Here is a 10,917-nt window from a genome sequence, read left to right on the forward strand (position 1 = left end):
CGACTACTGGCGATGGGAAACGAAAGGGGTCACTGCCAAATTGGGTAGTTTGCGATTTTGACACTTTTCGGACAGAGGTTCGCATCGCTGCAAGCTGGAGATCCTACATTATACAAGACAACGGCCAAATCCAGCGGCGAGCAAACTTTAGCCTCATAGTGGGATAAACTATCCCGTCGAAGATTATCTGTGATGTGCCTTGTGTGTAGGCCGAGGTTCGAAAGGATACTGAGTCAATCAGATTTTCATCCTGACGAAACATTCGGATGTTTACTCCACTGTTTTCCTTACTGTTCCTTAGGTACATGACATTTGCTGCTGTCGCGCCGTTCCACTCTACTGTGACGTTCTATCTTTACGGCCATTTGGCAGCTAGGAGCCTATACACACTTGCAATATATTGCCATCGACAACGGTACTGCCTGTAATGGTAAATCAGACTACAAGCCATTGGCCACTCAAAATATATAAAAACACAAAGACTACACCCTCGGAATCATGTATCTCGCCGAAACGGAACAAATAAAAAATATTCCAAATAGAGCAGAATATGTACACGGGAGGACCGGTATATGTACAAAAAGCTGTTCAGGAGGATCGGTGTCAAAATGGTAAAGTAGTTTCGGTGGCAACCTGGTGTTTTTCACTGTGCGCTCTCTTTTTGAGTTTATCCTCGTGTTTATGCTTTTTGTGCTTCTTGTGCTTCTTTGACACGGCCTCAGCAACGGTTGCATTCTGATCCCCAGCATCCTGCGCCGGATGGTCACTTGTGACCCACAACTCAGGATTTGCTTCAAGAGCTTGTAAAATGCGCGACCGTTTTTCCTTTCTAATTGTATAAGCATGGTTAGGTGTACATCAGCACGTCTTACTTTTTCTCAGATCGGTGTTTGTGCTTGTGCTTCTTGTGTTTTTTCTCCTTCTTGTTTCTCTTCTCGGTCAGCATTTCTCCAGCCACTTCACCGGTATGAGGAAGTGATCTGAGAGGAGGAATGATGCTTTGATAAGAAACATACCCGCCATTTTTGGCTGCTACAGAATTTGTTGCAGGGGCCTCGATCCATAAGGGCGTACTATCACGGTCATCAGAATCACGATGAACGTGATCTTGAAATTCTTCGGGACCGTTTTCCTGATGAGACACCACCTTAGAATCTAAACAAGAATGCATTTATATATACAGTTTCTTACCAACTGATTCCGGTTCTGAAGTTTCATCATACTGTGGCACGACGGAGATTGGTACCGGGCTAGAGAGAAAAGGGTGACAGGGATTAAGAGGAGGTTCAATGATAGAATTAAGTATACGTCAGTCGCACTTTGATGGCATAGATCTTGAGAAAGTTTACTCGCCTCTTAAACACTTGTAAAATGTTCGAAATCGATCGTGAAATAGTTTCAGGGAGGTTTCAATAAATACTTAGTGGGTTGATTACCGGGCGACATTGCTATTTTGACGCACCAGGCCATGGGTAGGTTACTGGGTTAGTCATAAAGCAGACGGAAAGCCATACAAACAGGAGCGCTTTCCATTGGTATATTAAACAAGTGCTGAACGTTGGCTGGAAGCGCCGTTCTATTTTAGGTGACTGACCTCAATCGCATCCAGTTTCCTGGCTAACCTTTTCACCAATTTGAGATTTGTCAATAGTACGTGACACTTTCTGTCACTGTTGCCCTAGTACAATACGCGCAATGTGCGGACTAAGTCTTCGAAAGTTTTAGAAGTGTTTTGTCATGTTAATGGGTAGCCAAATAACATCTCGGCTTTCCACTCCGTGAATGTCAACTGATCCCGTGGGTGGATTACGAGTTGTCGACGATCCCACTGTGCAGGGCTCTGGCTGGTTTGCCTAGTCGATGAATTTATCACACCAAGTCCTACTTTCTCCAACACAAACCTCGAATCATATCGGCAAAATTCAGTAAACACTTGTCTTTTGGGAAAAAATCTAGAAAACGGTCATTAGGTTTGTTAATGGATGATGTTTGGTTTTCGACAAAAAATTTGGAATCAAGGTTTTGTTCTTCAGATTCAGGACAGTTAAACTGATGAATCCCGTTGGGTGCCCTTTACGAATTTCGTTGATCAGCAGACAATTGGGCCGGACAGGTCAAGTGAAATGCGGTCGGGTGGTGCTGGGTACTTCGGCCGACTGCTGATATTCACTTCCGAAAGGCAACCGCGAAGCAGTTATTCTGAAACCACTCTGTGACTATCCAGCGACGACACTTAAAGGTTTCTAGATGTTTAACACCAGAGCAACGGAAGCGAGATACACTAGGGTTAACAATGCAAAGATAGCTAGAAGTTATCTTCCATAACACAGTGTTCTAGCATGCACACAGGAAAAGTAGACGGTCTGCCGGTTGCCGTAACGTAGTTAATTCATTGGACAGACTACTAATTGGGAAAGTACGCTGTCTACTAGAAAAAGGGCGGTCTAACGTTTTAACAGTCAAAAAGCCGAGAATATTGTATCACTGTAGTGATACGCTGTATACAGAGTTAGCTAACTTAGGACAGTGGGAATAATGTGATCACGGAGACGGATATGAGTAAGAACACAGTCATCGTCAATAGGAGTGACTATTGATGAAAGGTGAAGCGATACCTAGAAGAGGCGATACTACGTCGACAATGAATCGGATCTGGCAAATATTTGGGATCCGCGATAAACTATTTACGGCAAGGTAAGTGGTATTGGTCGTATTTTGGAGATATGGTTTTTTTTTGTAGTCATCGACAGCATAACACCAGTGTTCAGCACTGATGCTTCGATGGCAAACAACTTGAAATTAGTAGGTTGGCTTTATCGGTCAAACCATCCGTGAAAGTCAGTGACAGTTTGGAGCACCAAATGATGTTCAGGGGAGCTGGGCAATGTATGGAATCTTCAACAACTTAAGGTGACACTCAATTCACAAACCTAGCCAGCCTATATTATTATAACTGAACGTTTCTTCCCATAACAAATCCCACGGTGAACAGCACACTGTTCACCAAGTGAAGCAAACGTAGGTCACCTTCGGGCAAACACCCAGATGCAAACTGGGCCTATCCATTGAGATAATCATCACAAAGAAGAATAGACGAACTGAGCAGGCCCCTGTTGTCCGTGCAACTTTGGCTACATATATAACTCATAGCAAAACAAAAGCGATAGATTCGCCTCGTAAGTTCTAGTGTTCAGGTCAATATGAAACGACCATTCAGTAACCTTTGGCCCATCTGGCGATGAAAGTGCGGTCTGGTTTGACAACCGGAGACGTCTGATTCCAAGCTGAAATTAATGCGCGCAGTAGTGCCAGGCTCTTAGGATATGATATTTACTGGCCCAGCTCGTGGAACTGCTACTGAAGCCAATAGGACGGTCTAGGGTATATCGGGTGCCGAGAACATGGCACAAGGAGAGTATAGCTATTTGGCTTATTCAGTAGGGTCGATGGGAATCGGAAAAATAGTATTCCCACGCTGTTAGGCTTTTTAGTTCGAACAGGCGACTCCAGTCAACGCATAACCAATAACGAATGCAAGGCAGCGAGCGACTGCATTTGGCGTATCTTTATTCATTAACCAGCATAGTAGGACGCCCTGTTGGTATCACTCAATGAGTCAATAGGTATACACACCATTAGACCATGATAAGTCTGTGAGTCTTCGTGTGTGGGTTGCCCCCCTACCCCCGAAAAGATTTATCACTTTTTAGTCGAAGAGATAGAATACATTTTGAAAAAACAGTTTGCCCTAAACGACTTTTTCCATCCGATCAAGTGCGTACCGTTCATTCGTGAAAGGACAATCTGTACGAATCAGTACTGGTCTAGGGAAAGGCGATCCTAGAATCAACCGAAACCCTGAAACCAATCATACACATGGGGTGTTTTTGTGTTTGCCAAGTGAAGACTGATAATGGTATCGGGCCTTTATTGTAATACAAATACGTCGAATAATCTATTAGCTCATACGTTTTCCGGTCTTGTCCCTTTCAAGGCTTCCAAGGCGCGTCCGCTCTGCAAGACGCATCCGAAAAATCAAACTAAATGGACTCCACTCAGAAGCATGATCTACTTCATGCAAGTGGGCGGGAACTAGTGCATGTGACACTTTCCTCATGGTGTTCCTTCATTGGACAAAGAATAATAAAATCCGTAGCCTTAGATCGTTACTTGACTACTTCACTCTGGGTGAATATGACTGCACCGCACTTACATATCGATGGCATCGCCCCTTGGCGACGCTCACCTGGAATGGTGTCCAACCAACGGCCAGCTGCGGTTTGTTAAAAACTTGGGACATTAGAAATCCAAGGGAAGCTGGTTGATTTCTTTTTACAGCTATTTGATCTCTCACTTAACGGGAGCCTGATTTTCACGTGTCGACCCGAGCAAGCTTTTGCTGTTGTTGCAACCACAGAGAGTCAGATCAGTGTTGACATTGGTGCTTTAGCCCTATCAGGGATATAGCAAGTGGTTCTACATCCGGTAGTGAACAGAGCCCGCCAAACTCCCGGGGATTTTCTACAAAATTCATCAGCTGCTTTCTCAACAATTAGCATGTTTGCACTGTACTACCAGCGCTCCCTTTCCCTGAAAACACTATGGTGCATTAAGTTTCTTTTTTGGGTTTTGTATTTCTGGCAGAAAACGTGTGTGAGGTCAACGCGCGTTTCGCGTCCTCTATACTTGATCAACATAACCTCAGAGGAACATTGAAGGATGATCGTGTGCTACTGTAGATTAGGGGGCCTCGTCAACACATTCCGTCAGTCCTATTGTGAAGAGATTGAGGGCTCTTTGTCTACTCTTTCCTTCTCCTCGTCTCTGAATCAATAGGGAGCCATACTGTTTAAACTGTTCAGTGGCTCAACATTTATAAGGGAAATTAGGCATTTCATTACAATTGGTGAGGTGCGAGGTTAAAGCGCGGATTTACTGACCGGAAGGCCCGTAGTTCGCACCTGACCTCCGTTTCTCGACTTCCCTATCTAGGTTTGGGTAACCTGGCAGTATCCTAGCTCTCGTGCTTCTTTCGGGTGGCACGGCGGTAAGGCACTGGAAGAGTGCTACAGCTGAGCGACTATTACAACTAGTAGTTCAGAAATCCAGGTAACCACCAGGTGTAATCCAGGTATAACCATCTACAGAGATTCTCCCGCATGAGACTAATTATAAGTTTGGTGAAAAACGCGAAAAATGTCTACCATCTTATACCTTCTCGGAGCCCTCAGATGAGATCAGTCCAGGAACCTCCATCAACCCACTGTTGTACTTTTACATTAATTTCTACGCAACCATTTGCAAATTAAGTTTCACTTGAATCTCCTTTAGAAAACAAGTGTTATCACAACAAAGAGATTCGTTATTTTCCACAGCAAAGATTCGCGATACTTCTACTACCTTCTCTTAGTGTACTCAGGCGATTAATGCGAGGTTTTTCGCTGAGTGAAAGTAATACTCTTAACGGGGTTATGGAAACAGACATTCCATGAGTATATCAGACTAATCACTCAGTGTCTTCTGTGACGTATTTGTTCGGATTTTTAACCAGGGTTGACACGAAATCTACGGGTGCTAACCAGCCACAGCGGACATTTACTTAGAGGTTTATAGGCAATCATCAAGTGGCTTGGTTGACGGCAGAGATAAGCAATGAGGACAAGAAGGGTGTAAAAAGATGTGTTCAGTGAACCAGAAACGTAGGCCGAAAGTTTGTAGACGGATGGCTGACCACATACTAGTGGAAGTGAAGTTCCCTTCAGTTTGCTGAACTGTTGGGTTGTGACTCACGAACTAAGATTCGTTAATTCCAGCTCATACAGTTTCATTCATTCAAAAACAAGGGAGGATACGCGAGGAACCGAACATTTGAAGCGATAACTTGGATGTTAGTGGCTGCGTGCCTGAGTTTTGTCCATCGGTGCTATTAGCCACTGGTGCGTTGTACCACAAGATTCCCATGCAGGTAGGTGGGTGCACTGCTCGGCTATTAGCTGTACGTAAGACCTGTTGTAGGAGGAAGGTCCCAAATATTTCCCTCCAGGAGACTTTCCAACTGGCTGTTTGAAAGCATTTTTTGTGCTGATTAGTTGGTACATCTAATTTGGTTAGGCAAATAACGCAACTGCAAGGCCTAGCTATTCTGGAAAGGCGGGTAATCGGGACGTCTGAGTTGGCTGTCGAGATAGCAGCACTTGTCATATACCTGATCAGTTCGGGTTGGACCAACCGTATGAAATTGATTATGGGTCTACAAACTTTATTCCCCCCTGTTGGCTCGCTGTTGGCAATGCACTTTTATGTCCCAGGAGACACTCACTGATGTGGTACTTAAACGACTGTCACAGCTTTCCAGACAGACTAAATTCTGGTGCCTCAACAGCTGAAGATTACAGATCTTATGTAGGAAACATAGCAGATGGGTAACCTTAGATTAAAATTCAACCCGCTGATGGATGAAAGAGGTGTACGCCAAAGGGTACCAACACAAAACTACCCAACCGCCCGGAAATCTAACAGGTACTCTAAGATGCAAGAACCGCGTGAATGCACGATAACAGCACTACTCATTCAGGTAACTAGTTCCAGTAAACTGTAGGTAAGTAGCCACTGTGAACCAGCAACATTGCAAAAGATGTTAGGGGAAACAATTTTTTTACTCAAAGACAATGAAAGTAAAGGTGACCTGCTTTTCATAACCTCTCGGACCAGTCCAAAAGTGTCCTTGTTTAGTCTATGAAACTGATTTTGTTAAGCGAAACTGGAACCTTGATATTATTTCCCATCCCAAATTTGATAAAACCGTCACTGATAATTATTTCAGGATCAAACTTATTGATTTTTCTGCATAAAATATTTGCTTCCCCCAACCTGCAACGTTTTTTCCGAACACGCATAAGAGACCATCTGGACCAAGCATTAGAGCATCTTTTCAAATTTCTGCAGCCTACTACAGGATGTTCTGTTAAATATTGAGTAGCATCCGATTCGATCAATCGTTGATAGCTGTAGACAAATCTCCAAGCTGATGGTGTCCATGTGTAGTAACGGTATTTTCCTCAGCTTAGTTCTCGGTCTAAACCTCCCAAGCTAGCGTTCACGTCAAAACAAGCACCAAAGGTGCACAAGGTCTATTAATGCCCAAAACGAAGTCAAGAACAGGTGTACAGCGCTTCGTATATATAGCGTAAGCGGTTATAACTTTCTGGAATTTCTGACGCGTTCTGGATGCGCCATTGACAACCGGCATTTGGCCAATACTGGGTCATGATTGGCTGTTTGGTCCACATTGTTGACCATTCAGATCTCACCTTGATGCCGGACCGGCAAGCGTCCCGAATTCTGGGCCAACCTCGAGCGGGCCAGGCTTATCGGCCGTAGCAGTGCCTAAAGACGTGCGGTATAGTGGGATCCGTGTGGATTCCTGCCTAACACCTTGCGAAACTCGTAAATCACATCAGGACTCGTTATTGGTCTATGAGGCTTCGTATCCGAGTATATGGCGAAGTAACCACCAAATTCGGCATCGTGTCTGGTGTACAAGGTTACTTATTGTTACCGGTATTCTATCTACGCTGCCGACTGGTCACTTGAACGGGTATCTTTGCGTTCGTTAAGTCCCGAAACCTGGATAGCCCACCTAAGCCGTTCCGGTGACATTGTTTTGTTGGTTGAATAATTGCGTGGTGGAAAATCTCAGTCACAGCTCAGTACTCGTGGGGTTGAAAAGCAACACTTCGGAAGCCGAGTTTCTCTACAGCTGAGTGGGCATGTCCACCTGGCCTCTCAACGAAGTGAGAAAACCCAGTAAATCGTCGAGCTCGAAGGGCCTCACCAAGGGAAGGATAAATAATTTCATGGGCATATCGACAGTATGCGGCATACCTTCATGCAGCAGAAAACCCCCTTGTGGTAGTTTACGCATGAAAACCCGGTCCCCCAAAGCAGCAATCCACCCAGTCCTGACTTGTGACTATAAAACATCACCCCTACGAGAAGAGGGTAACCGAAGATGGATCCTTCGCCACTGGTGCACCTGTGTGGTGGGAGCTCGCACCTAGGGGGTGTGCTCAATGATCAGATCGGAGAATGTTGTCAGGACCAACCACGCCCAGCTCAGCTCCTTCAGTGGCGTTTAGGACAGTTTTGGCATCGGTTACACTGTTCCCAAACATGTATGGTCTCTACACTATACCAAGGATGTCGTTGTCGCCGAGAATAATAATAAAAATCGGCCGAGATGAGAGGGTCCCTACGGTGTTTGCAAGGTGCGTCACTGGAACCAACTATTGGACCACAGTTCATGGATTTTAGGTAGCCGATAGCCAAACCTGGGAAGCGTACATCCTAGACACTGCTTAAACCGGCTAACACTGCCTCAGAAACCAATCACCTTAAAGTAGGGAATAAAGCACGCGAATTATGGGTTTCTTGTTTCGCTACTCAGATGGCAGCTAATTGGATGACATTTCTGATTACTGATTGACGGAAATTATGTGCGGCATGAAAGCTGGGGTTCATCGAGCAACCAAACTATATAAACAAATCAGAGGGCCAGGTGTGGATCAAGTACACTGGAATTCCGTGACCGAATGGAAATCAGATAACGTCGTTAAATGCACGCGACCAAAATAAATCAATAATTCACTGGAGTTCAGTACCACGTTTTCCATCTCCATCAAACCGCAAACCTAGGGAAGGATGAGCCTTCGATTCATCACTACCATCATTTGACAGACAATATGGAAGAAATATTTCATACTGGGAAATGTTAATTCCGCAGCCAAACATGTCTTCAGTCGAGATAAGCGACGTCACTAGATATACAGCGCCAAGTAAAGGTAAAAAGTAGCAAGGTTAGCAAAGACTATCTCAACCCGTACCAGGAGATAAGCGGCAAAAACGAGACTGCAATAGTGGATTGTTAGTACTAAATGTTTGTGAAACTGAATTAAACCAGGGACGTTGGACGGAGGAAATTTCTCACGTTGGAGTTGGATATTACTCCTTCAAAAGGCACTTACAGGTGAGTGCCAGAATAAGATCTCCGTAGACGATGGAAACTTCACAGTAGACACAGCGGAACAAATCAATACGGCAAAAAATGAAACTCACCTAATACTGGCTCGTGGGGCCTGGGTATCTCGTATGTTTCTTGGGTTCAAGTCTGGTTCAAGATAGCGTCCACTCTGATCACGATAGGTTCGATGGATAGGTGATCTAGAATCTGAACGAGATCTGCAACGCACCGAACGTCCCTCATGTTGAGATCCATGGCGAAGTTCGTTAGAAGTCCTTGCATGTTTGTCTCTAACATACCGTCTTTCTAAGATGTGATCCCTGTCAGGTTCACTATCTACTTGGCCCGGTTCGTTTGAACGGTATCTGAGGCGCGACGTTTGCATTCGATCGGATCTAGAATCACGATACTGAGCTCGATCGAAACGACGTCGATATTCATCGTATTCGTAATCACGACCAGGAGAACGTCGATGAACTCTGCGTTCCCAACTACTCCGATCATGCCGGCGTGAGAGCGACTCGTGAGGCTCACGCATTGTTCGACGGTATGAACGAGATGGGCTACGTGATCGTGATCTTGAGCGATGTCGATGCCTGGGTGCAAGTTGACGTTGGGAGGGCAATTGAATCAAACTTGAGAGAATTCAATAAAACAAACCGTTGGGTTATGTTTAAATAGCCCTACTGCTATGAATGAAAGCACTCTTCGAATTAGTAATGACAAAGGGTTCAATGCATGAATTCAACCACGCGTACGCAGTCAGATCCTCGCACGAAGTATTCCACACCAGGCCAGACCGTGCATCCAATGGGCATTTGAGAGCAAAGGGGCGCCGGTCCAGGTAATTGTGTGATGCACAACGTAAATGAGATCAAAACCAAACAAAGCCGTACGAATCTACTGTTGAAGGATCGTCACATTTTTGTAGTCACATAAAAATCGAAATTTTCTCCAACGCTGAGGATTTAGGGAGATTAACAGTGTTTGGAACGTGGGTTCCCCCTATGTCATGCCCAATAGTGCGACAAATAACAGCAGCTTGTAGCACGATTGAATCAAAGAAACATGGGATCTGGGTGAAGACAGAATCGGCGACATCTCTCAAGTGAATATTGTGGCGTCAAGTGCGTGAAGGATGGCAACGAGTTAAAAGGAAAAAGCCACTGGCATTTGATTGGCATCCCAGTCCAACATCTCAACAAGCGACTGCCGCGTTTGAGTAAAGACAATTCGACAGTGCATGAATAAACGCAGTCAGCAACAGAATAGTGCTAAGGGTAAGGGAAGCGCAAACTATCCACTGCCGAACTAAAATGAACGTTGAGAGAAGTGTACGCTGAATTCGGCAGTTCAAGCGTACTAGTCATTTCCATTCGAGTGTGCATCGTGCCTGTGGGCACAATAGCGGCTAAACTGACTGGACCACCGATCAGTATTTTCGTCCTCAGCCACCCAGTCCTAAAATCGGAGATCTCAACTAGTTCCCAACAGGCGGATTACTCAACACGAGGGCAGCAGATGGCATACCGACAAGCGAGTGACCTTGCCTGTGCAACCTTGCGATCAACTTGCCCATTACGAGTCAGTCTATGTAACCGGTGTTGCTGATCACGTGTTGTAAAAAAAACAATCAATGCTTCGTGGAAACTGGTGGTCTTGAAGGTCACGCGTAGCTGGATGAAGCCATTCTGTTGGTAAACTTTGAAAACCCACTCTAACGCATTACTGTTAACTCTCCCACACTGACTGCAAAACTAGCGACGCTATTCAGGTGACAGCATCGGCTAAACGGGCTTAAAAAGTTTACTTCCGATCATCACTCTAATGCACAACGATTCTGTTGCTGGCTAAAAAAATACTACCACACTTGAACTGAAACCGGCTAGGCGTAGAAT

At 44.9% G+C, this 10,917-nt stretch overlaps 1 protein-coding gene across 1 annotated transcript in view; it reads right to left on the reverse strand.

Moving 5' to 3' along the window:
* Window positions 1-603: 603 nt before the first annotated feature.
* Window positions 604-10,917, reverse strand: part of T265_09152 (hypothetical protein) — a gene marked incomplete at both ends in the record, with an annotated part of 25,155 nt that continues 14,841 nt past the window's right edge. Inside the window, 5 exons of the mRNA XM_009175158.1 lie at window positions 604-829; window positions 873-980; window positions 1,017-1,155; window positions 1,192-1,250; window positions 9,115-9,615. Coding sequence (XP_009173422.1) covers window positions 604-829; window positions 873-980; window positions 1,017-1,155; window positions 1,192-1,250; window positions 9,115-9,615 — 1,033 coding nt within the window. The remainder of the gene's footprint in view (window positions 830-872; window positions 981-1,016; window positions 1,156-1,191; window positions 1,251-9,114; window positions 9,616-10,917) is intronic.

This window comes from Opisthorchis viverrini, assembly GCF_000715545.1.
Source record: "Opisthorchis viverrini unplaced genomic scaffold opera_v5_262, whole genome shotgun sequence".
NCBI classification, from domain to species: Eukaryota; Metazoa; Platyhelminthes; class Trematoda; order Opisthorchiida; family Opisthorchiidae; genus Opisthorchis; species Opisthorchis viverrini.